The sequence below is a fragment of the Corvus kubaryi genome, unplaced genomic scaffold (genome assembly GCF_017639235.1).
Source record: "Corvus kubaryi isolate FWS band 111438036 unplaced genomic scaffold, C.kubaryi_AGA036_p1.0 37300, whole genome shotgun sequence".
Taxonomy (NCBI): domain Eukaryota; kingdom Metazoa; phylum Chordata; class Aves; order Passeriformes; family Corvidae; genus Corvus; species Corvus kubaryi.
The window spans coordinates 7,424,547-7,451,215 of NW_024581093.1; the positions used below are offsets into that span (position 1 = coordinate 7,424,547).

The 26,669-nt window shown below is 39.9% G+C and overlaps 1 protein-coding gene across 2 annotated transcripts in view; it reads left to right on the forward strand.

Moving 5' to 3' along the window:
* The window catches only part of PHAF1 (phagosome assembly factor 1), a 37,861-nt gene that overhangs the window by 550 nt on the left and 10,642 nt on the right, over positions 1-26,669 (forward strand). Inside the window, exons 2-12 of one of the 2 annotated variants that reach the window (XM_042027424.1) lie at positions 219-346; positions 5,131-5,213; positions 9,030-9,113; positions 13,741-13,784; positions 14,075-14,154; positions 18,651-18,745; positions 21,234-21,331; positions 22,931-23,043; positions 25,046-25,179; positions 25,793-25,876; positions 26,577-26,659. In XM_042027424.1, the coding sequence (XP_041883358.1) occupies positions 283-346; positions 5,131-5,213; positions 9,030-9,113; positions 13,741-13,784; positions 14,075-14,154; positions 18,651-18,745; positions 21,234-21,331; positions 22,931-23,043; positions 25,046-25,179; positions 25,793-25,876; positions 26,577-26,659 (962 nt within the window). In that variant the 5' untranslated portion in view covers positions 219-282. Of the gene's footprint in view, positions 1-53; positions 347-5,130; positions 5,214-9,029; positions 9,114-13,740; positions 13,785-14,074; positions 14,155-18,650; positions 18,746-21,233; positions 21,332-22,930; positions 23,044-25,045; positions 25,180-25,792; positions 25,877-26,576; positions 26,660-26,669 lie in introns of those variants that run through there. The other variant, XR_006015907.1, reaches the window with a different exon arrangement.

The following is a 26,669-nucleotide window of genomic DNA, read 5'->3' on the forward strand; positions in this document are numbered from 1 at the left end:
GGCGCGGGCGGCGGGGCCGCGGGGCGGGGAGGGGCGGCCGGTTGGTTGCTGTAGCGGCGGAGCCCGCGCCTCCCCCTTCGCAGCCCGGTGCGAGGGCCCCGCTGTGACCCGGCGCTGCCCCCGGGGGCTGGGGGCGGCGAGTCCCCTCAGGGGGCGGTGGCGGGGCCGGGCTCGGGCTGCGAGCTTCCCTCCCGCTTCCCTCCGCGTCCCTCCCGCAGGGGTCCGGCGCAGCGACCCGGTGACCCGCCGTGCGAGCCCGCGGCCTCCGCGCTACCTGAGCCAATGCTAGATCTGGAGGTGGTGCCCGAGCGGTCTCTGGGGAACGAGCAATGGGAGTTCACCTTAGGTAGGTGTGTTCCTTCCCCCCGGCCCTGTGCGTGAGTGGGGCGATGCGGGTCCTCTCGGCATCCGGCGTCCATAAGGATTCTCCCAGCGCTTTCGGGGAGTTGGAGAGAGAAAGGGAGCGAGAGCCAAAGCTCACCCTTCTCTGTCGCTAAAAATACTAAAGTACGAGCTTTAAGGATTCCTTTGTAGTTTATAGTTTCATCTTTAGCTTTTGCATGCTAGCTTGTGCTTTATCTGCTTGTGTGCTTTCATGTGCTCGTTTGCTTTCTTTTGTCTTGCCACCTAAGACTAGTCATTCTTTTAAATAACTCCTAAAAGAGGAAGCATGAATGTGGTGATTGTCACCTGAATGTGTGTCAGGTGATATTGGCAGCTTCAGCTATGCACTGATACTTACTATAAATGCTGTGCTTTTCTGTACAAACCCTTCATAAACATGAATCGAGTTTCACAAGTTCTTTTTGTTGCTGTTGGGCTGTGAAATAGTGGAGAAAGTTAACTTTGGAGATACCTTCTCAGGGTTAGATAACAAGTGTTTTTCCCCCTAATCATTTGTATTTTTCATCTCACTGAGTAGTCCTTCCCTACCAGTTATTGCTCTGCTTACTGTGATGAGCGAGAACTTTCCCCCAGCTGATGCAAATTTGGCTGGTGCTCCAGCAGGACACTTAAATGTGCAGTTGAAATGAGATGGTGTGGATTCTTTGGGTGACCTGTATTTTCAAGCAGATATTGGTAGTCCTTAAAACTTTCAGAAAATACCGTAGGTGTCACCTTTTCTGAGTGGCTGTGTGACATATCAGTGTTGGACTCTTTATCTCCCTATCCCATCATTGCTGTAGCTCTGTGTAAAGTTAATGGTCATAGGAGTTGGGCAAATGTAAACAAGGCACTGTGTGTCAGCTGTGTCTGCCTGAACTTGAGTTACACTTGGGCTGCTGCTCTTGTCACCTGTGACAAGACAGACTGTTCCTTAAAGGGAACAGAGGGGACAGACAGTTTCTTGAAGACACTGTTACACAGTTGCCCTGAACTAGGGTTGGACCAAAGGAGTGGTGCTGTGCTGTGGAGTAATTAATATGAAACCAATCAAACACAAAGGGCTGTTTATGCTGCTGTGACTTCAGTCAAGTACAACTTGGTGGTTACAGACAAGGCTAAATGGCTTTTGGAGGCTAATTATAGCACCTCAGGTCCAACCGTTTGAAATCTTGGTGAAATCCTTGTACCCTAAATGTTCTGTGCTCTCGGCTTTGTGTGACCTTCTGCCATCCTTTAGTGCTGTGTTACCTGGGGAAAATCAATCTCCAGCTGCATATCCTGACAGTCTTCATAAATACAGAGAACTGGCTTCCCTCCATTCTCCTTATCAAAACAAAAAAAGGAAAGAGAAAATGTTTTTCCTTTTCCCAAGGAAAGCCTGTTAATGCAGTCTCATGGTTAAAATTTTAGTGTCTCTGTCTATGTGCACGCACACACACGCATAGATGTGAGAGGGAGGAAACTCAGCTGTATTTCTTGGAGTAAACATAGCCACCATGTGATGTGTCTAATATATAATTAGCATGACCTGCTGGTGCAGAGAGGCTGACTAGGTATTAGGATACTTAACTTTGTCCTGCACCAGCGATGTTGTGTGAAGATTGTCCCTGCTGACAAAGCTGGTTCAGCTGTGTTCGTGGCAGCGGGGCTGGTAGTGCTGGTGTAAATGGGACTCTCGCTGCCAGCAGTGTTCTACTCATTATTTGTTTAGCTCTGCTCTTAGCAGAACTAATGGCAGTATTCCTGAACTGCTGCTGACTCTGGCTTCCAGTACTGTGCCCACAATGGAGATGACTGAGGGGAAATGCCAGGAAAATTTTGTACATGACTTTTTGGATTCTGTTTCTGGCTCCAGTGTTGACTCACTGTGTGACTAGAGCAAAAAAAATTTAACCGAGACTGAGTTTAGATACCTGTGCCACTGCACCTCTTGAGCTACATTCCTGCTGTTTTAAAGGAGAACAATTAAATACTTGTTCTGTAGTGCCTATAGCTGTATTGTTAGTGCTTGAGATGTATAATTTCTAAGGCATACTTGCATTTCTCTGGCACTTTATACTTTCTTTGCCTACTGAGTTTCACTTATCTTTATTTAATGCGTTATGATTCATCTTAGATTTTCTTGTATTTTTCTCTTAATCTTTATTCACTGCTCTACCCTCATCCCTTCAAGACACACAGTCTTAGCATAGGCTGATGCTTCAAGCCATGATGTTCCTGACCAGTGTATGTGAGAGAACTAACTGTCTTGTGCCGCTTGTATCAATCCAGCATTTAGAAAAGGGAAAGATCTGTGATAGAAGAGCCCTAGCACTGGTCTTTGTGGGCATTACTGCCATGGCTCAGTTTGGTTGACTGTCTGATGTGCTGGAAACCATGTTTGCTTCCCCATTCCCCCTGACTGATGAGCAAAGGAAAAAGAATTCTTTGTTTTCCTCTTTGACTGCAAAGGCTGACGAATGTTGAGGAAAAAGGGGATGTTGTGTGTGAGAAGACTGAAGAAAAAGAATCAATTTTTTTATTCCTCCTTTGACTTTCTGCAAATGGAGGCAGAGGGAGGATACTGGCTGTTCAACACATTTTGTGTCCTGTAAACTGTTCTTGGAGAATTTGAGTTGCTCGCTGTAGCTTTGCTAAGCAGCTGCATGGCCAAATCTGCTTGATTCTCAGTTGCTGAAAACTGGACCAAGTCAGTCCATGTCCATTTGCTTGCAGCCTGAGAAAGCTGTGAGTAAGAGAGTCACATGAGCCATCTGTTTGCACACTTACCAGCTCGAGATTGCATCAGTTTGCATCGAACTACAGCCTGAACTTGGTGTTTCTGCACTACTTGAACCGGGTGCTTTTTTACTGAATCCTCACGGGCTGCTGGCACCGTCAGTATGGACCCTGTCAGCTGTGCTGGCTGGGCTTCAGCCTGTGCCACTGGTTTATTTTTTAAATGAGCTCATGGTCTTAGCTCTGCAAGTCTTTTATGAATGCTGACTGACGACATGGGTTTTATACTCTTCAGTCAACCTTACTTCTTTTTCTGGATTCATACCTTTTACTAGGTTAAGAAATGTGGAATTTTTACAGCAGCGTCTTTGATCATAGCTCCTTGCTGCCATTTATGTTTCTGTTCCATTTTGAAAATATTAATACATAATAACTGTCATCTTCAAACTCAGCTGCCTGGACTACAAGGCAACTGCTACTTCCTAGATAATAGGAAACAGTGCTGCTTTATTATGTGGCTCTGCATTTTAATTTCATTACTGTTATTAAAATAATAATTCTTCTTTTTGACTTAATATCATCTACTGATGTATAATTTCTAGCTGCAAACCAAATTGTCCCCAAGATTGTGGGATGAGGTGAAAACCAGTTTTGCAGACACTTGTATATGGTATTTGCAAATTGAATCATTGTAGTTCTAATCTGTACATCTGTTTCACCAAAACTTAATTTCATCATTTCAGCAAAGCTGCACTATATGGACACGACAAAGAGAATGATGTTTTTGGGGTGTTTTTTTAGTGTTATGGTAGTATTACTTTAAAGCAGTACCCATGGTGAGCTAGATGTGTATGTTATAAATAGTTATAAATGGAAAGGGAGAGAGTTTTCTCACTTTGATACTGTAGATAATGTCTAAAAGGTGCTTTGAAACATGACATACTGTCTGAGTTTGAGAGGTGTAGCTAGTAAGTAAAAGTTTTGAATATATTAAAAGTGTAGAGGTAAATTTTCCCTAATCAAGGCAACTTTCTTAACATTTAAAAACTAGAAATAGAAAAGGACAGGGCAAGGAATGGAAATAAAGTGTCAGATAACTGATCTAAATTGACTTGCAGCAATTAGTATGAAAATAAAACTTCACAATTATGAGCTCATAACCCTGCTTTGTAAATGCGTGCTTTGAATCCAGGAATGTGATCACATTTCACTTGGAAAGGCAACGAAGGTTTTTAGTGTGATAAATGATGGGATGGTGTGGGTGCTATTTTTTCTGCAGAATCAGCTGTTCCATTCTGCTTTCAAAAATTTATAGTTGTAAAGATAAGATATACATTGAGGAAAGAAAAAAAAAGCCCTTGAAATTGTATGAGAGGCTGAATGGCTGTAAGTGTGTTGCCTCAATTGAACCAAATTTTTTAGTATGTATATCTTGTCTGTAAACTGAGAAGATAAAATTTCTTCCTTGACATAAATACAGCCATATCAGCAGTTAATGTGGCCTGTTAGGTCTAAGGAGAATCATTGCTCTGTGTTATTATTTGTATCTGTCTGGTATGGATACCCAGTACTTTATCAAGGTTAATAAAAGTGTGTGCCATAAAAAGTATTTCAGGAGCCTATTGAATGTGTAGAGGAGTGCTCTAGCCAGCTCTAGTGGAGTTTGATATGGGCTGTGTTATCAGTTATTGGATTGTAGACCCCAAAAAGCAGAAAATTTTGTGCCCAGGCTCTGGCAAGCTCTTTGCTTTTTCTGCCTGAACTTTGCTGTTTAATTTTGTGTCTAGAGATACTTTTTTCGTCTATGCCTAACAACTGGTAGACAAACAATGACTGTTCTGTTTCCAAACACCAGGTCTGTGCTGATACCATGAGTTAAGTCGGCTTGTTTGTTGACCACATACCTTTCTGTTGTAACTCAGTGTTTCCTGATGGTGGTTTGGTTACCTCATGTGTAACCTTGCTGTTAAAAATCTCCGTTAGCTGCTCTCTGCACTGAAGAAATGCACCTGTTTTTATTTCCAGGAATGCCGTTGGCTCAGGCTGTAGCAATTCTTCAGAAACACTGTCGCATTATCAAAAACGTCCAGGTTCTCTACAGTGAGCAGGTGAGTAGTGCATTGGCTGGGCAGGAAGTGCACCTCATGGTGAATTAAGACATGCTTTGTGCTAATGTACGTATTGTATGAATTGCAGGGCTATTTGAAATTGAATTACACCAAATTATTGCCACCACATCAGAGATGTAGCTTTTATAAATTTCATGTCAGATGTAATAATCCTCAGCACAGCAGTGCAGTGATTTAACAGCTGTCAGTTTTGTATATGCAGTGGAGGAGTGGCATAGTTTTTCCTTTAAGAAGTGAAATGTTATGTAATTAGCTGGACAATTTAATTCTAGTCTATTTACTTCATAATTTTGAAGTGTTGCTGCAGTTTAAAGAACTGAATCACTCATTACTTTCTGCTTTTGTGTTTGGTCCAGTGGTGATGAATCCCGTGAAAAACCTTCCATACCTTTTCTCTGCATCTGCAATATTGTCTGCAGAAAGTAGATGCAGTGATTTAAACCAGCTGTAGATGTTTTAATAATTCTTCATAAAGCAGCATTATGTTCCTGATGTTTGACTTCCATCAAGAAGGGGACTAGAAGCAAAACCCTTCTGCTAGATCAAGTAAAATGTGTTATTCTGATGGAAATGTAAGGGGAGGTAGGACGAAGGAGGATTGTGACTTTCCAGATGTTTTATGTGCAATGCATGTTAATAAGAGGATGATATTCATATGTTGCAAATTACAGCTCTCTCCTTCAGGAAAAAGGCATAGTCTGTACAATGTCAGTTTGTATCAAAACAAGGATTCAGGCCTTGTGCATTTGCAGTGAATACTGAATGGCTAAGAACAACCTTGACTCTGGTGTTCAGTGCTGGATACATATTTCATGTTATTAAATGAATTATCCTTTTTTTTGTTTCACTTTATGTGGATTTATGGGTTTTATGATGACTGAATTGCAAATCTGGCTCCTTGTGATTAATGCATGGGAGCATCCGTCTGGCAGTGAACAGATTCCTTGTTTTTGTATTCTTTGGAGGTTTTTAGTGCACCACAGTGCATTTGAATTATTTCTAGGGTTGTTTAGATAAATGATGAGATTCCTGTTCCAGTCAGATTGTAGAATTATGGAAGGATTGATTAATGGTTCAGTGCTAGCAAGCAGAGGTGGTTTCTTACACCTTTTGGGAAGTTACATTGTTCTTGACTGTGTACACTGAACTTCTGTCTGCCAAAGACAAGTTTAGTGGTTTGGGTTTTTTGTTTTCCCAAAATGTAATAAATATAAAGATGTTTTAGCATCTGCATAGTGTAACAAAATAGTAGTTCTCAACTTTCTGGAATAGTTCTACTGGTTATATTTTTTTTCTGTATATTATTGCAATTCAGTGCCTGATATTCTTTTTCACACACCGCTCAGGGCCTGCAGTTGACTGTCTGGCTCTGTCCTCACCCTCATGCAGAGTGCCATGCATTTCATTAGCAGCTGAGCACAAAGAACTCAGCTCTTAGAAGATTCAAAGCTTTAGAATTTACTTTGCCATGCACAACTTCTATCTAGCTAAACTGTACCTGAACAGCCTTCATGTTTTTCCTCTTTGCCTTGTAAAAGAATGCCTTTGAGCACAGTGATCAAATGTTATTTAAAGCTGTTGCGTCTAAAGCACTGAATTTCTGATCCTGGAACTCCAGCAGTGAGTATTTCCTTTCAAAAATTTATATGGCAATTAAATGCAATTAGATCTGCCCACGGTGCTCTCTTTAACTTGACATAAATGGGATGCCTAAACTGTGCCAAAAAAAGCTTGATGAATCCTTTTCTGTGAATAAAAGAATTTTAACTCCTTTTTGGTCAGTTTAAGTGGGATACTAATTGCCTTTGTTTTCCTAAGCTTCTTCCTCTGGATTTTGGTTGATGGGATTGTTCAGTGATAACAGTTTTTCCTGCATCTTTATGTAGATTAGCAATATAACTGCACATCTGTGGTGCTTCCTTCAGGAAGAACTCTCCTGTTGCTTCTTGGCATCATCTTTCATACTTGAGGTTCTATTTTGTGTATTAAAAGTCACATGAACTAAATTTGTGCCCTTGAATCTTTCCATGTATTAGAAAATAAGCTAGCATAAACCAGAAGTTATTTGCTGTACTAATTATCAGGCTTTTCCTCAGATGTTTGGGGTTTTTTTTCTGCCCACTCAAAAGTACTTGTAATGCTCTCATTAATTTTGGAATAACCTCATGAAAACTTTGTTTAGAAACCAGTGAAATGCAGAGCATATCCCATAGCAGAACAGCTCTGCTGGTGTGTTTGAATGCAAGATTACAAGTTTTTTTTGCTCTGTCTGTAGCCTTTCTAAATGAGATTTATAAGGGATTAGAAAAAGACTGTCAGGATCAACATTAGATCTTTTTATCTCAAGCTTATAGTTCTGTTGCAGTGCTGCTTCAGTTCTATACAGAACCATAAAATTTGTCAGCAAGAGTGAGGTATTGATGCCACTGTGTGAAATGTTGTGAAAGTTTCATTTAGGAGACAGTTTACCCACTAGATCACTGGTGTTCAGGAAAGATGAGCTCAAACTGAACCAGCTTCAGGAAAAGCTACTGCAGTGATCCAGAGGAACAGGAAATCTGCATCACAGAGAATGGAAAGCCCCATGGCTTGTTTTCACCTAGTGTTGTGAAGTCTAGGATCTGATTACTTCAGTATATGGTTTGGGAAGGGGTGGGACATGCACGTGAAAATGCTCAGAAAGTGTCAAGGCTAGAAGACAGTGCTGATGTGAGAAAATTGAGGATGAGAATTGGACTTCTGACAGTCAAACCCCAGAGCTTCTCCCAGTAGAGCAAAGTAAGGTGGCTTATGCTTAACTCATGAAAGGGCTTGTATGGTGTGGCTGCCCACTTCAGAAGCCTTTTTTTGCCCCAGTTGTCCATCCCTATTCTGTCTTTTGCTAGGAAACTGCCTGGTGCAGTTCTAGGCCATGAATCTTGCTGCCTGCCTGCCATTCAACCTTTTTTCTCCTCTGAGGAGACAGCTGTGGGGGATAGAGCATTTTGAAGCAAATGTGCTTTAGATGGTACATGATCAAAAAGCTGAACTGGGGCCAAGTGGCTGTGTCTGTGTGAATTGCACTGGTTGAGCAGAGAGCAGCTTCCCCAGTGACCCAGCAGACTGAGAGGGCGCAGAGCCTATGCAGACACCAGGAAAGCCAGTGGAATGTCTCCTATTGACTCCAGCAGACTGCAAATTAAGCCTTTAGTTGTTATGATTCACAGTAACTAAGGAAACCTAAATTCACAACATAAGAGTCTGAAGCCTTCCTTTTGAGGCCTGAAAAAGACTGTGACAGTTTGAGTTTTGAAGTGGAAAGCCATCTTTTTGTCAAGCACATGCCTGGTTCTGATGTGAGACTTGGTATTTTTGTGCACCAAGAATGCAACAGAGGCTGTCCCTAGATGATGTCTCTGATGCTAAACTGGGAGTGTTAATTTTCAGGGTGGGGTTTTGTTGGTTTCTGGTTGGTTTGTTTGTTTTTAATGGGATTGGGAGTTACATTGTTTCGAGTTTTTTGGTTTTGTTTTTTTGTTCTTTCCCCCACTTACAGTAATGGACAAAGTACCCTTGTAGGAGTTCTTGCAGGGCACAGATATTACACAGGCACTTCTGGTTTTTTTCATAAGGAAACTGAAGGGGTTGAGAGGTTTGGCCAAACATATTTTAGTTATGCTTATTAATTGAACAAAGGATTGTTTTCTGAGACACTTTTGTTTTTCCAAAGTAACCAATTTATACTTTTACAGTGATACCTATCTTTACAAAGAAGTCTTGAAATTAAAAGCCTAACAGCTTTTTTTTGTTTTACAGTCACCTCTTAGCCATGACCTCATCCTTAACCTGACTCAGGATGGAATCAAACTGCTGTTTGATGCTTTCAATCAGAGACTTAAGGTAATAAAACATCCCTCTTGCAAACAGACATTGCAAACCAAAACCCTGGGATGTATTGACACTTAACGGAGCATAAGTATGTGGCTCATTTAGACATTTAATTAGTCTTACATAAAGTGCTCTCTTGTGATTTTGAACTGCAGTTCTTCTGTGGGATTTAAATCTTTGTTTATGGAAGTAAGACACCTTACCTTTGTTCTGGGGACTGTACAAGTGCCACAGGAGTGTGATGGTGCAGTGTGGTCTCGCTTGCCCATCTTGTCTCAAGGTGCACAGGAGCTGCACGAGGCCCTTACTAGAGCTAGGCCTCGGATTTGAAATCAGATCATCATTAATGGAAACCAGACAGTGTTGTTTTATGCCCAGGTTGTTCCTTTATGTGGGCTGCCATTTTATTTATGGAGTTGAACTTCCTCCTATTCATAGTTTTCATTTAAGTTAGCTTTGCAGAGTACTTTTGTGGCTGTGAGTGTGTGATTCCCCCAGAAAGCCACGTCCATGCATCTTGTGAGCAGCTGCCTCCTGCACTGATTTCAGTTTGTTCTGGATGAGTTTTGGTTCCTGCAATTGATGTCTTCAATTCTGCTTTTATGCTTTTAGGTGACCAGGAGTTGATCTCCATCTCTCAAGGATGCTTAGTGTAGTTAAGATGCAAAATAAAAGGCAGGCTGGTCACTACCTTCCCGTGGCATTTATCCTTGCAAGGTATCTTGTAATGGAAGTGGTATTTTTTATTCATACAAAATGGGCAGCTGTGGGACTGTAGAAGTATGACTACATGAGTACAAAATTTTGAAAACCTCTTAACTGAAGCCTTTAAAATATCTGTGTGTAACTTCTTAGTTATTCAGGGTGATCCTTTCAGCCAGACCAGCTGTGCTGAACAGTTGTCACTGGTTCTCACCTGGTGGGTGTAAATTTCACTGTGACAGAAGTGTTTAGGTGTTGATTGGCTAATTGGGTGAGAGTGAACTGCTCTAACTGCTGTGTTGCATAACACTTGAGAGCGGAAGTGTGGAGTTAAATGTGATACTAAAAAAATTGAATGCTTATCGTTTAGTTAAGTCTGGAATATGGTGCTCACATCCATACTTCCAGGGTTTGGAAGAGTGGTAGGTGGAGCCCTCTGCCCTTTACTCACATCTAAAATAAAACCAGAAGAAAAATATCAGTCTCCAGAGTTCAGCCATTGCTTTATCCCTAAAATTACTGTAGGAGAGTAGCATGTGCTATCAGCTGAAACTTAAGCTCTTTGTGTACTTCATACATATGAAATTGTTGAATAGCAACCCAGATTAGTTGTTGGAAGTACTTATTTCTCTAAGAATAGCCTGTAACACCATGGTATGCTTGTATTTTTCTAAAATTTTTTAATATTAATTATAAAAATACACATTTTGAGGAAAATTTTCAGTTCAAATTGAGCTCAGCTGTGGGACAACTGAAGACTTCTTTTCCCAGATTTCTGTTTGTAATTGCCTTATGGTAGTTTCTGTTCATGAAGTCATTCTGTAATAATGGTATTCTTGGTTTTGACATGTTTTTGAATTTATTTATTCAGACTGTGTATGTGCATTTACAATTTTTAAGAGAGTATCTTGAAAATTCTTTGTCAGCTGTATGAAATCTTTCCAACTGTATGTAATTCTGAAGGAGACTGAACTCAAAACTGGCATAATCATTTCTAGTCCATGGCTTCCTTACTGACTTCTTTGGGAAATGTTGCAATCCTGCAGTGTTTTTGAGGTGCTGTAAGTAGTGTATACCTTGTCTCTTCACCTCCAGTTTCTGAGGGTCTGATTTTGTCACACCCAGCGTGCTAAGAACTAAGCAAGAGCTTTTCTCACCTTTCTCCATAATGTGTTTAAAAACTAGTTTAAAAGAAAAAATAGAACCCCCAAACTCTTCTGGTGTGTGTTTCTAGGTTTGTTTCAAAAATAAAAAAATACAGGAAAAACAATCTCTTCTGCTATGTTGTGGTTCAGTGGTCTAGTGACACTTCTTTTTGTTTGAAATATGAATAGTCAAGCTGTGTAAATGCATACAGTGCTATGAAAACTTATACTTGTAAAAGTGTTCAGAAAGCTTTCTAGAAGAAATTCGATGGGATCAGTTCAGAAGTGAGCAACAGGACTTGTTAAAGGATACTGTAGCTGTAAAGTAAGTAATGCCTGTTTTTAAGATGGTGTGACTCTGTGTTTTCAGTGTTGCTCAGCAGCGCAAAACTGGAAAAATCAGGCGGGCTTTCTTGTCTTAGTGTGTTGTTTTTTTAAAACACACTTGCTAGTAAATTTGGCTGTGAAAGAGATTGAAGTACAGGCTACTAATATGGAAAGTCTTGACAATTCTAAGGAAGCTGGTGCAGGAATAAACTCAGCAATATTCCTAAGAAGTTTCCTCCCTTTTTTCGGGAAGAAGGGGGAAAGACTTGCCTTCAGTAGCCAAAGCATTGCAGGAGGTGTTGCTAATGTGAATTGGTAGATCCAGGACCAGGTTCTGGAAGGAATTTTAGCATCAAGGTCTCTCATGTGTGCTCCCTCTGAGGTGGAGAAAGAGTTGGGTTTCACAGCATTGGTCTGTTATTGCTGGTAATACACATATGAACATTTTTATAAGTCTTAGTAGTAATTATCAAAACAGGGAATATTAGGAAACATCAGCTGTTCCTCATTTAGGGCAACTGTCTTCTGACTGTGTAGTAAACCCATCACTGAACAGTCCTTGGTCTTCTCAGTTTATGTTCTCTGCACATAGAATCACACTGATCCTTTTGTCAGTGTAGCTGCTGTGATTTAGAAAATAAATTTTTTTCTAGTGCTCTGGCCTATTCTTCATTATGACTCTCATGACTTACGAGATCCTTTGCCATTAATTTTTGCTAAGTTGCACTTGTTCATTCCTCTGATGTTGGTAAAAAGAAATGTTGACCTGAGTTGATCTGAATCATGGGAACAGGACTGTTGGCAAACTGGTGCCTGTTGGCTGCTGTCAGGGTGTTTCTCTTGGGGGGAACCACATTTGTGCCACTGCAATTCCTTGTGCACTGCTCCTGGTTGTTCAGCTCATCCTTTTGTCTTCTGCTGTGCAGTTTGTTCAGTAGAACTTCAGGAGGGTGCCCAGTGCACTTCAGTAGTGGCTGCAAAACAAGATCTGGGGCAGGGCTGGTCCTCTCTATTTTCAGAAAAAATTTTGTGGAGGGAAAAGATGTGCAAGATCACTAAAAAAAAAAATCAGTCCTAGCTTTTCATGAAAGTAGCCTTTGTTTTTTAATAGGCTTTAACAGTGAAGGAAATCTGGACATGTCAGCTGCACTTGATTTAAAATACTAGATAACCAGGTTTTTCCAAGAAGCATAATTCCAAGTGTATTTCATTAAGAAGAAAAATGTATTTGTTCTCTTATGTTGGTTCTGCCAAATTTTAGTTTGTTGTGCCCTACTTGTTGCTTATATTCTGAAATGCAATTAAATGTTGACTTTTTTTTTCTAAATATATATATAGAGGTAGTGGTTTAAACATTGCAAGTTGTTTTATTTAGGGTTATTTGCTGGGCATCTCCCAAAACCAAGACTTCCTTCTCAGCTGGTGATATTTTTAGGCTTTAAAGCCACACTTGGTAGCAAGCTCCCTGGGAAGTTCTGGTTTATTCTCTCACTGAAGAGTGAGTCCTGTCTGAATTTGCCAATGATTTGTTGGAGGATTTTACAAAACAAAATTGTGTTTTACCTTTTCTTTAGAGTGGTTGTGAGCTGTACGTATTTTCTTTTTCTGCTGACACTGGAACATGTATGTAGGGTGGAAGAAGCTTGCATTTGTCCATGGCTACTTGCCAAAAATCATCTGCTTAAAGCCCAGTGTAGCCTCAAAATCCAGTGACAGTCATAAAAATCATATGACATCAGTCACAGATGCATGTTTGCAGTGATGTATTCAGAACAAAGGATCCGTATCTAATATTTTCTGCAGAGAGGAAGGCTCCTTGGAATATTCAGTAAGGTCTACAAGATTTAGTAACTATCAGAACTGGGTATGATGGCTTGCCCTGATTCTTTGTGGCCTGCTCTTCTGATTGTCCTCTCTAATGCTTGGCGAGGTTGCAAGATACCTTATGTATAATTGAAATTGAATACCATTACTAAGTCTTGCTGTGTTCATCTTTTACTTTAGAAGAGCTGGGAAGTTACAGCAGTGCAGTCAGTGTTAGAACTTGGTGCCTTGCACAGGCATTCTTCAGGGTAATAGGAGCAACCCAAGGAATGGCCCATTGTTTGACATTCATCAGAGGATTCCCTAATTAGCTAATCCTTGCTATTGCTTTTCTTTGAATTTAAGAGTAAACTTTGTAGAAATCAAAATACTGATGTGTCAGTGAAAATATTTCTTCCTGCTGATGTACATGGGATATGGGGGTTCTCTCCTGAACCCAGAGTTGTTCAGTCCTTATTTCAGATGTGCAGTTGCTGAGTCAGTTTTTGAAGTTTGATCTTTGACACTGAGGTTTATCTTGACAGAGTTCTATAAGAAGGGGAGGAAACAGCACTAGCTACTCTTGCCGTTTGACAAGGATTTGCCTCTAATGATTTGCAAATGTCTGAACTATGGCAATGTTTCTGTTTCCTGTGTTTCAGGTGATTGAAGTTTATGACTTGACTAAGGTGAAGTTAAAATATTGGTAAGTGATTTAAGACCTCCCATGATTTACTCTTGGTTAGAGTGGCTGGTTTTATTCCTTTTTTTTAAAATCCTGAATTCATTTTTTCAATTATTCTTTTTAAAAATCAAAAATAGCTGTTATAAAGTAATGTGCATAATCATTCTTTCTTGAACATAGCACTCAGTTAAATTACCGGTTTACTCTTCAGTCTTGGAGACTTAAAATTTAAATGTGGTATTGCCATTAGTAAATGTTTGTAGCATCTGTTTGGTTTCCTTCAGGCAGATTAATTTTGTTTTCTTTTTCAGTGGTGTCCATTTTAACTCTCAGGCAATTGCTCCAACCATAGAACAAATTGATCAGTCATTTGGAGCAACACATCCAGGAGGTAAGCCAAAAAAATTCTGAGAAGCACACCTAGCCTGACAGACTTCTTTCTAGGAAACCTTTCCAGTATGTCTGCCTAGAGCAATGTGTAGGCAGTTCTGTTGTCATAGGATGTGAAGCTGTGTTCCAGAATGGTCATATTCTTATAGCTGGGAGATCATGTAAAATGTACTGTCAGTTCAATTGTGACTCTCTTTTAAAAGTGGAATGGTGAGGCAGAGAGTCACTGGCACAGAGTGGTGTATTCAGATGTCAGTAATGATCTGTTTTGAACTGCCAGTACCAGAAAACTGTGAGCTTTGTTGTTGATGTTGTTGTTGTTACACATCCTTAAGCACGGTCAGCTCTCAAGCATCCTTAGGCATTGTGTATCCCATGAGCACAGACATTTGAGTTGATCTCTGTGCAGAGTCACCCAGGGCTGTTTGCTCAGTCTCCATGCTCTGTGAACGTGGTTATACCCCTGCTAGGCAGGATCAAATCTGAGCTGGGGAGGTGTGAAGTCAGTCTATGTGCAGCATGAGCAGAACCAGGATAAGTTTGTTTAACCTGGCTGAACCCACGCTGACTCTTGCACAGCCACTCAGCTGTTCACCACCTCTGCAGCAGGAGAAAGACTATCTTTAAGCTCCTTGTTTATATGTGAAAATGAAGAGTGTATTTCAGGGGGTTGTTAGGCTATGAAAATAAGCCAGTGGTGAAACTTTGAAGAGGATATTTATAATTAAACTGCTGGGGAACTTTCAAGAAATGGAGCCACAAACTGGCACAGCAAGGAAGAACATTAACTCCATATAGTCAAGATATCATTTTCAGAGCCTCATTTTCTATTTTTAGCTTAAGTCTGCCCATTTGCAGTAGTCAGGCTGATCCCAAACAGGCGAGTGTTCTTTGTGATGGATGGTGATTGCATACCCAGCCTTTGTCTCCGCTCTCTGCAGACAATCTCTTGCACATTACAGAACAGGATTTATTAACTGGGGAGGGCCATGTGGGTAGATCAGTGTCATTGCATAAAAGCCTCTAGTAGTACATGAATATCAGATTGAGATAAATGAAGCTTGGAGCATTTCTAGCTGTAATACCCCAAGGACCAGAATTAGCCTTTTTAAATTTTGGTCCTGACATTAACAGTTCCTCTTAGACAGAAACTCTGCAATGTATGGTTAAATTGATTATGGAAATGGTATATACAAGAGACTGTAGAAGTTAAGAAGGGTAAAAGTGCTTCCATGTCCTGGGTGGCTTATAATTTTTATTTGTTCCATGATGATAGTTTATTTGCAAATATTTAGAGGTGGAGCACTTCCAAAATTGTGATATTATGAGCTTTAAAAATACATATCTAGCCATAAGCATTGCCTGTGGTAGTGATAGCATGTTTTATTACTGCATAAAATAGTATGCAAGCACTTAAAAACATAGTTTGGCACCACGTGTCCTTGTGCTGAATTTGCAGATCTTGTGCACCTGTCATATTCAATTAAGAAAACTTGCACGCTTGCTTCATCTGGTGATAGTTTTTCATAACATCTTTTCATCTAGTGACATGTAGATAAGAAAATGTATTTATTAAAATGTTGGCCTCTATTACCATTTCACTAGTGCATTTGCTTATTCAAGTTTCCTCATTGGAAAAATACTTCTTGCATTAACAGCCTACTTAGCAGAAGTAAATGCTCTGTATTAAGCTGCCTGTCACAACCAGTTTGAACTGTATTATGCAACACAAGTTTTTGATAACTCTTTTTTTTCCTTTGTGTTTTCTGAAACAGAAAAGGCAAAAAACCAGAATGGTTTTCAGCATGTGGGAGTGATGGTGATTGTGTTTTCATGTTCCACAAAAATTGGAGGTGGGGTGGGAGGAGAAACCTTCCTCCTCATGTGACCAAAGTACCAAATGTTTTCATGAATGAAGGGAACATAACCATCCCTTTACTTCTCTGTGCTAGTATTCCTCCAAACCCCCAAGCACTTCAAAAGTATTTCGTTGTTTATCTGTTAACCTCCACTAGAATTTCACTCAAAATGTTGTCTTTCACTTAAAACCAAGGTGGTTGCAGCAGAACTTTCCTGCAACAGGATACAGTGGTAGTTTCAAAATAAATTTCAAAAGGTTAGCAACAGTTTTGTGTTGAAACCGACCTTCAGTGAGCATTTTTGGTTTTGCCAGATCAGTGGTTTTAAAAAAGAAGCGTCATCAGAAAAATCAACCAGCTTCATTACTTTTTGGCTAACATTAGTTTGAAACATTGCAGTACCTTTGTCATGGGGCTTACTGAAATACAACCACTTTGGAGGTCAACAGCTTCATCAAAGCCAAGATTTTTATCCCACATTTCCATGATTCTCTGACCTGACCTCCTGCTGGGAAGTGCTTGCTTTTGCCAGTGGCTCTATTGAAACCACATCCTGTCCTGAGTCCTCATGGATGTGGCTTTGTGCCGAAGTGCCGTTCAGCAAGGATCAGGGCTGTAGGGTTCAACTCAAGTCATAAGGTAGAAGAAGAAGACCTCCTTCCCTCCTACCACAGGGGCCTTGCAAAGCTGGAGGGGGTTCCTGTGTTCTAGCTCTCTAACTCGACTTCAGCAGTGGCCCACGCTCCCCTAAGGTGCCAGAAAAGTCTTGTGCTTGATTCCCGTAAGAACTGACTTTTGGATCTGCCTCTGCTTTTACTAAAGCTGTGTCCATTTTGCAGCCTTGCTGCTGTTGGTGGCTTTGTCCTTCCAGCTCTACAGAAATATTTCCCAGCTGGTCATACTCTGCTGCCTTCCTGGAAGGCAAACCTCCTCCCTTTCCCCCACTCAGAGTGCAGCAGCAAAGAAGCAGTCTTTTTGCTTCTATCAGCAATTTTGAATGGAATTAGCAGGGTACCTGTTTGGTAAAAAAATGTTAAAAATAATTAAAAAAAGCCTTACTTGTTCAGTCATGTGGTTGTGATCTATGGTTTTGAGGGAGACATGAGAGAACTTCCCAAGAATAAAAAAATTCCTTGCCCTTTAAACCTAAGCATCAACAAACATTGCAGGGGATGGGAACTGATGCGATTTGTATAATCAGATATCACGCTTGGCATGACTAGGGGAAAAATAATTCTCCAGCTGGCTGTGGCCTTTGGAAAAGATGTATCATAATTTATCACATGACAGTGATTTGTGTAATTTTCCTGCCGATCAAAACATTTCCCTCTCTCCACACGTTTTCCTTTCAGTGACAAGCGTGGAAAAGACTCTTAGCCAGCACATTCTGCAGAAAAGGCAAACGATGACTTTTGAAAGCTTAATGCTTATTGCTCAACTATTATTTTTCTATCCTGGGTGGCCTGGCACTGTCCAGATACCTTGTGATATGTCTTTCAAGTTGAATATTTGGAAGACACTGTGGGAGGGAGAGAATAAAATATTTCTTTGTATGCATTTTCTCTCTATGCTATGTCATTTTAAATATAACATTTTAAGAAAAAAGGGAATGTTGAACCTTTGGTATTCCTTTGGTAAAATGGAAGAAAGCAGCTTCTCTTGTTAGAGAGTTTCTTTATTGTTTTTAGCCCCTGGTGTTTTCAAGCTGTCAGCTCCTGTGTGTTATGAGAACAGTCTGTTCCCCCAGTGGCTACAGGGCACAGGTTGAAATTTGTAAAATCAATCCCAAAACAGTTCCCAAGTTCTCAGTCTTCGGGATTGTTTTTTAATCTTTCCACAGTCTCAGAAAACAGTATGTCTTGTTAGAGTAAGTGCTGTGACGACACTTATTGTTGTTTGTAGTTGATGTTGTGCAATTGATTGCAATGAATCAGGACATCTCGTGATGTGGTGACAGCTGGAAGTCTGTGCGTGCTCTAATTTATTAGTGCTCTTTGTCGGAGCTGACTGGTTGGCTGCTGTTTCTGGTGATGCTATTTTTAATTAGCATTGTAAATGGCCCAGGACCTGTGTGTCTGAAGCATTTCCTCCTTGTGCTGTTACCTGGGAATGCATGGAGCTGATTGGGGCATGGGAGCTCCTCTTGGGAGGAGAGGTGGAAGTGCAGGTCGCAGGGTGAGCTCTCCTTTGAAGTCCTGTTTTGTGCTGACCCGTGGTGTGAAAGAGGAAATTATCAGTATTCTGTGCACATCTCTCTCAAAGACTTTCTGGTTAATACTGTACAATGTTTTACATAACACTGAACAGAATTGTTTTGTACTAGTAGTGGCTATTTAAACTACTTTAGAGATATTAAGGTATAATTGATTGTGTCATACTGTATAATTGTGTTGTTAGGGATAGGGTAGTGCCTGCAGGCTTGCAGAGGCAACTGTAATGAATTTATGGTTTCTCTTATTGCTGTGCTTTTACTGCATCAAATTAAAAGTAAAGCTGTTACTGTCCTGTGTAATTTGTGTTCCTCCTGCATTCTCAGACGTAACAAATTCATTGAGGTGATGAAGGTGCTGTTAGATATCAACTGGAGAATTCTTAGATTATTTTGGTAACTCTGTTTTTTCTTTCTTTTCCCTTTTAGTGTATAACTCAGCTGAGCAACTCTTTCACCTCAATTTCAGAGGACTGTCATTTTCTTTTCAGTTAGACTCCTGGACTGAAACCCCGAAGTACGAGGTGAGCAATCATTCTTAGTTAATGGATGGTCTTTTTGCAAGTACCTCTATGGTACTTGCAAAGTATCACCTAATTGTGTCTTGCTGTCTTTTGCAAGCAAAAGGAACCAGTAATTTGGAAGGAATTGAACCCCTCAGTTGTGTTCTTATTAATGCTATGTAACCATCTCAAAGTTAAAAATTTACTTCCTGTTGGCAAAAGGCATGTGCTTAGGGGTTTTGCTTGCATCATGAACTGGGACTAACAATTCTGTTGGTGAAGGGAGTCTTCTAAAAATATGAGTGCTCTCTATGCAAATACATAAATATTAAGCAATCTACTGGGAGGCTGTTCTTTTATCAGATGTTTTTGAATCTCATCAAAGTGATTATGCAACTAAAGTAGGATAGACTTCATAAAATACATTTTCATCTTAAGTGTCCTTCAGTATGAGTGCTTTTAGCAAGCCAAATGAGTGAGGTTTTTTTGTAATGCCTGTTTGCATATTCACCAAATGTTTGGATGAGTTACTGAATAATTAAATGCATTACTGCATTCTCTGAAATCTTTGTAAATCACTGTCTAAAATGGAAACAAGATCAGGTCCTGTGTAGTTTTCTTCTGTACTAACAAAAATGTATGTATAACTTGTTTTGTGTGAGGATGGAAAAGCTCTCAGTTGTATAATCTGGGTTTATCAGTTAAAAAGCATGGTATTAAAATAAAGGAGCATATAAAGAGCCAAAACAAAGGGGAAGAAATCAACCAACATGATGACACATGTTCTTTGTCACAGCCTAGTGCTTTAGTGGTTGTGGTTGACATGTCACAGGGGTAACCAGGGGAAGTTATTGTTTAGCAGTAGGGGAAGGTCAGTTGGGTTTTAGATTGGAAGGTGAATAGAAACCTAGTAAACCAAACAAAAAGAATGACCCAACAAAGAGTAGTTTCTTTTCATGCAAGAGTTCCCAGGGCATTGATGAATGAAATGGCCAAGCTACTGAGGAAGTCAATTGTTACACCAAAGATTCGAAAAGATCATAAAATATCTCAAGTTGGAAGGGACCTGTAGGGATCATTGAGTCCAACTCCCTGCTCCTTGCAGGACTACCTGAAAGTACAAAATATTAAAACAAAACTGCTAGAACAGTGGAGAAAATAATTTTGCATTCTCTAAGTGTCTCATTCAGTGTTCTGGTCAGATTAGTAAAATATTGTTTGCAGAGTGTAATGCCAAAGTCTCCCCAGGAATAGGCAGCAGTAGGATTGTTTAGGAAACAGAGTAGTATGAAACAGTCCCTAGGAAAGACAAGTATTTGTGGAGATTTTTAGAGACAAACATTAGAAAAGATTGCAGAGTGAAGTCAAATTTGAGTATGTCGAAATCTGTCAAGTTCAGGGAAGATTGTATAGGAATGCTAAGCTACTTAGCAAAGCAGTGTAATCTTCTGCTTATGGAAATGGAAAAACTGAAGAAAAGTTTAGAGTTTATTGTATAGCTGGAAACAAGCTGCAAGTGAGGAGAACGTGAAAACCTTTTCTCACTTCAGTGATTTGAAGTCTGACTACTGTAAAAAGCAAAAGGTATTAATGTTCTAGGCAAATTCAGGAAGAGAATTGAAATCGGGACATCTCTAGATTGACTAAGTAGTGGAGGTTCCCTTCTTAATACCTACAGCAGTGAAAGTCATTGTTCTGGGTTAGTTTTTTTCCTAAGAATTTTTCATGTGTGTGTGTGTTTACCTTATGTGATGTCCTGCTAAAGTAGACCAGGTAACAGTTTGCATATTGTGCGTCTTGTTTTTGTTGGCTACTTGTGACAAAGATAGGTTTTTTTTCTTTATGATGTCAGCAAAGTATATTACTGGTCTTGAATGTCCTGTCACATTCAGAATGGAAAGAAATTCCTTCTTCTAGTGCAGTAAGAGTCAGTCTGACTTCCTTAGCCTGCTTTCTACTTGATGAGAGCACTCAAACCCCTGTCAAAACAGTATGTGTAAGAATGTGGTGATAAGGAGAGTGGAAAATCTATTTAATGAACAAGTTTCTGTTCATCAGATAAGGGCATCTTGCAAACCAGCAAAAATGTTAAAAGGCTGAAATACTTGCAGTGGGAGACAAAAAAGGGAAGTTTTCCTTTAAGACAGATGATTTCTTAGACCTTAAATACAGTGTATCAGCACAAATACTTGGAAATTTCTAGCTGCCGGTGATCAAACCAAGGAAAAACTTGAATTCTCAGTACACACAGTGGCTAATTGTCAGACTAATGGCATCTTTTGATGAATAAACATAGTGAGTGTTTCACCCCAGCTCAGGAATCCATTAGTGGTGAAATACAAAGAAACACCACCTAGAAGGTTAGATTTTTCTGTTATTTTGCCCCTTTGTCTTTGGCTGGAGACTTACTTGAATTGGTAAGCATAAAGTGCATCTCTAAAGCAATTTCTGACCTTGAGCTGAAGTGTCTGCTGTGTTGTATAACAAAAATGATTTTGTGTTTCCACAGCCTAACTTTGCCCATGGTCTGGCCTCTCTGCAAATTCCACATGGTGCGACTGTGAAACGTATGTACATCTACAACGGAAACAGCCTGCAGGATACCAAGTACGTGCAGCTGCTCGTGCTCTTCTGATCATTTATTTAGTGTTTTGCCATTGCTAAATATAATTGTATATTATTTTAGTTCAGTTTGGGTCTTCTGTTTATTTGGTAACGTGTGGAATGCCTTAAGATACCAACCTCAGTCAAATTTCTGTGGGTGTTGTCCTCAGACCTTGTAATCAAATGTTGGTTTGATTTATGTTGCTGTAAAATCAGCTTGGTTCAGCTGTAGTAGGTAAGTTCAATTGACCTGAAAATGAATTAATTAAAGTAGGAAATATTGTGAATTTAATAAGACATGTTTAGGCTATTCTTACTCTACATTTTGTTTGTGTGCTAATGACCTCTCCCTAAGCAAATCAAACTTGGTGGAGGCACTCAAAGTTTATAGCATATTGATAATATGTATGTCATGGCAGGGCCCTATCAAGGGTCTTAAACTCTCTTGCTAACAAAAATAATAAAATATGCCATGTGCATAATCTACATACATATTCAATGTATGTCAGGTACCTGACTGAGCTTACTGTCATAAAGGCCAGGCTGGATGGGGCTTTGAGCAGCCTGGCCTAGTGGAAGGAGTCCCTGCCCATGGCAGAGGGGCTGGAATTAGGTGATTTTTAAGGCCCCTTCCAACCCAAACCATTCCAAGATTCTGAGATACCTACTCTTAGAAATACCCAAACTGATAAAGTGGTATTTTTTGCAGAGACAGTTGAGTTTTAAGGGCGGGAGATAAACACATCCTTGGATTACTGCTCAGAAGGGAGGGAGCCTTGTTTATGCAGACATTGTCTCCTAATTAGAAATAAGTGCACTTGAGAAAAATGCTGTTGTCTGTGCCCGTCTGTGACATGGTGAGCTTTAGTGAAAGCACTGATTGTTGCATGGGGCTCTGTTGTGTGTGTGAGAGAGAGCTCAAAGCCCAGCTTTAAGCTTGTCATTCACCCAGAGGAGGAATTGACGTAAGAACAGTGAATTTTAGGGAGCATATACAAGCTAATACACAGGCCTTTCCATTAAAGCTATCTTACTTGGGGCTGTTACTGTTTTCTAAAATAATATTGTTGCTGAATTAAATTGAGAACTTTCCCAGTAAAGCAGCACAGTTGCCTTTGGTGTACTGGCACAAGCCGATTTCATGTTCTGGGCTATGAAGTACCTTCCCAAGAGCAGTGAGAGCATCATGGAGAAAGTTCTTCTGCTGCATTTGGATGATACGCCTAGTTCAAGGATTTAGTTAGCTTTAAAAACTCCACCACTTCCATTTTCCCCAAGAGAAATCTGAGCTGACATTTCCTCATAGGAGATATCCAAAGGCTAGGTACAGTTTCTGTAATTCCTTAATTCCTGTAGTCTTTGAGACTTGCTGTTTTCTTCATTAATAATAAAGATCTTGCATTTGAGTGCTGTTTTGTTCCTCTTTTTTTCCCCCCATGCTTTCTGATCCTTCTGTATAATACAGCTTTTAATCTGCAGTCTCAGTTACACGCAGCTTTGTCAAAATTAATGTGCTCTGTTCCAGTGAACTGGTACCAGCTTGTTACAGGAAAATTTGAAGATGAAGCAAATTCTATGCACGTTTTGTGTGATTGGTTTCAGGGCTCCCTTGATGCCTCTCAGCTGTTTCCTCGGGAATGTGTACACCGAGAACGTCGACGTTCTGCGAGATGGAACTGGACCCTCAGGTTTACGGCTTCGCCTACTCACTGCAGGTATTGGAGACACTCAGAACATTGCACTGGTTGTTCTCCTCAGGAGAAGAGGGATAAACCTGTATAAACTGAGCACAGGTTATTTGTGATGATATAATAGGTGGTCTCAAAGTGTTCTAGCTACCTTATTTTGAACTATTGGAAGCAACACCCAGTTAAATCTTTGTGAAGATGAATCTGCCTGCTGCTGCATTTTCCTGACCCTGGAGAAATCACTGAAAACTGGAGCCCCGTCTTTACATGTTCCAAGTCCTTAGAAATCTGTTTGCAGAAATGGAATTTGTCTCCAGGTGTATGTGTAGAAGAAAACAGATCACTGTTCTCAGTACATCACTAGAAAACCCCCATGACAAACCTAGAAACCTTGTGTATGTGCATTTTCTGATATTCCAGGGAGCTTTATGATGTTGATATTTTTGTGATTAAATTTGGAAGGCTTTAAAAAATGCCACAAGTGACTACATTAATGCTGCAGCCTTAAACTACACTTCCAATTCAGTTCTGTTTTCATTTACTGGAGGAGACAGTGGTGGAAGTGAAGAGAGGCTGATGAGTCTTTCTCCTTGTATGTGCTTTCAGAGATGGGGAAAGACATAACAACTGCGCAGGAGTCTTGTCCAGTCACCATAACTTGAGACTTGACAATGTTTTTAAGAAAAAGTATTGAGATGTTTTTAACAATTTTCATTAGAAGGCTCAGCTTTTGACCTGTTCTGATTGCTAGCTCTATGTATATATTGATGAAACACTTGGAATACATTCACAATATGCAAAAGTTGAAAAAGAGAAAATTATAGATGAAGAATAAAAAATTATGAATAAAACTGGAGCAGATATTTTCAAGCTACTTTGCTTTTCTCATTGCAGAGGAAGATAAGGTAGAGCTGTCTAGTGCAGAGCACATATATCCCCCTGTACTGGGGAAGGAGTTAGCTATAGCATTATAATTATGTAAATGATTTTGAGAAATTGGACACTTTTAAGATAGTGTCAAGTTTTGTTAAAAATGTATATGCATGCAGCTTAAAGGAAATGTTGTCAATGAGTAAAATAATTACTAAAATATCACTGATGTTCAGACAAACTTGCAGAGAGGCAGTCTGGATATGTGCTGTTCTTATCTTGCAAAGTTTGTAGAAACTCTTGTAGAATGTATTACACACCTGTTCTGTCACAAGTTTCTCTGCCCATGTATTAACTTACTGTTGCTTAAGAAATCAAGGATTACTAATTGGATTTTTCTGATTTATTTTAGTGGGTAACTAGCTACATAAATAATGCATAATGAGGAAAGCTAAATGTGTAATTAGGGCACATCCTGTGTTCTGCAGTAACTGCTGCATATGTGTACTTGCATTCTCGTAAATGTAAGATGCTGCATTCCTGTAAGCAAATGGGCTCACGAACTGCAACATCTTTCCATTTCCTAACATCTGGTAACGTATGTCAGCAATTCATCTATGTAATGGCTATTCAATAAGATCTGTTTTTAACCTTGTTTGCACAGGGACATAGTTGCTATTGATTTAGTCAGTTGTGGGAATCTTGAGTAAATGTCTGTTTTGTGATACAGTTAATATGGACGAGGGATTTTGCTTTATGCTCTTGACGTTTTTAGCTGGAGATAAATCTCTAGCTGCTAAAGTAGAATATTCTAGGGATAGAAATAATTCCTGGCATTTACTGCTAATAGCCAGCTGATCAAATTGAGATAGGCTGGGAACCAAGTCATGTTCATGTGAGTGGCAAGGAAGTGAAGGTAGTGTGGCTGAAGTTGGAGGTTAAAGTGGGGAACCATGCAACAGTCAGCACATGCCCCACTCTGATAACAAATATTTACACTGTTGCAAAGTAAATGGTTAAATTTAGTTTGGCACTGTTGTCTGAGGAATGCAGCTGTTTGGTTTGTGATAAATAGAGGAATGCTAACCTTTTGGTGTTGATTTACTGATGTATTCTGTGATCAGGAAGGATGCATGTAGAGTTGTTTTCCATTCCTCAGGCTGTGGCCCAGGTGTTTTAGCCGATGCCAAGATGCGGGTATTTGAGCGCTGTGTGTACTTCGGTGATTCCTGCCAGGATGTGCTCAGCACCTTGGGCTCTCCACACAAAGTCTTCTACAAGTCTGAAGACAAGGTGAGGGAATTCTTTCAGGCACAGGCTTTGTTCAGTGGTGCCTCAGTCTCATCGTAGTGCTTGTGTTCGGCAAGGTCAGTGAAGTTGAACTGCCAAGTAGCACAAATTACAAGTGCTTGACATATTGCTTGGTAATAACAGACCATGCTGAACCATTATAGAATAGGTTTTAAGAAGCTTTTTTAAAATCTAAATTGAAGCAAATCTGTTTAAAATTTATTTTTAAAAAAATCAAATTGCATCATGTTAACTGGTTTAAGAATTGTTACAAATGGGAACACTTCTGTATCCAATTGTGCCTTAGCAAGTGTGTGCTGCCTATTTTTTTTTAAATTCTAGTTTATATAAAATAACCTCAGTATATACTTTGACATTTTCCTAATGGTTTTCCACAGCACAGTGTAAGTAAACCTTTTAATTACAATAACTGAAAAAGCTGATGTGCCACTGTGCTGCTGCAAGCAGGTGATGGTCCTGTCATGAAGCACAGTTCTTACATAGTTGAGCAGAGGCTTCAAATGAGATTATAGCAATTTGTTTGGATGTAGAGATGTTATTAAAGCATTCATCTTTGAGCATTATTGAATGCATCTGAAAAGTGTGTTTCTTGCAGATGAAAATCCATTCACCCTCGCCCCATAAGCAGGTCCCATCAAAGTGCAATGACTACTTCTTCAATTATTTCACACTTGGAGTGGTGAGTGGAAAGCTTCCCTAAACAATTCATATAAACTTCTGATTTAGTTACACAGCAATTCTTTCAGAAGGCTAAAGGCTGTGGGAAATGAGAGACTTCAAAACTCTTGATTTCTGCATTTCATATCTCTGGATATGAAAAGCTACACTGACTTTCCTTTAACACTTACAAATTCAATCAGCAGTGTTTTATCTCCACCAGTGGATGGAGGTCTCTTTGCACTTCTGCAGTCTCTTAGGTTTTCTCGTTTTTCTGTTGTGCCTGATACATAGGTAACGAGTTCTTGTTCCTGAGGTCCATTCCCCTGTCCCACAGAACTGAGACAGGTGTGCCATAGCAGCAGTTGTGAAAGTTTGCTGAGCTGTGGGGTGTTGTTAAATCTTCATGTTCCTCCTTGCAGCTGTTTTGCTTTAGTCTACGTTCTGTAAATAATATGCAGAAAAACAAGATCTCCTTGGAAAACTTGCCAACATTAGCAAATGAAGCTGCAGTTGTGATTGTGTGCTGGAGGAAATGTGTGTTATTTGAATTTACAAATAGTCTTATTTTCAAATACTACTTTTCATAATTTAATTCAGTTTCAGTGAGATAAATACATGTCACTCTATACAGGTGCTATTTTAAGTAATCTCAGGTTAGTTTGGGAAAGGCCACCTTCCTCTATCCGTATTGCTTCATCTGTCTTTTTTGTCTTCAACAGGATATTCTCTTTGATGCAAACACTCACAAGGTGAAGAAATTTGTCCTGCATACAAATTATCCTGGTCATTACAACTTTAACATGTGAGTGTAC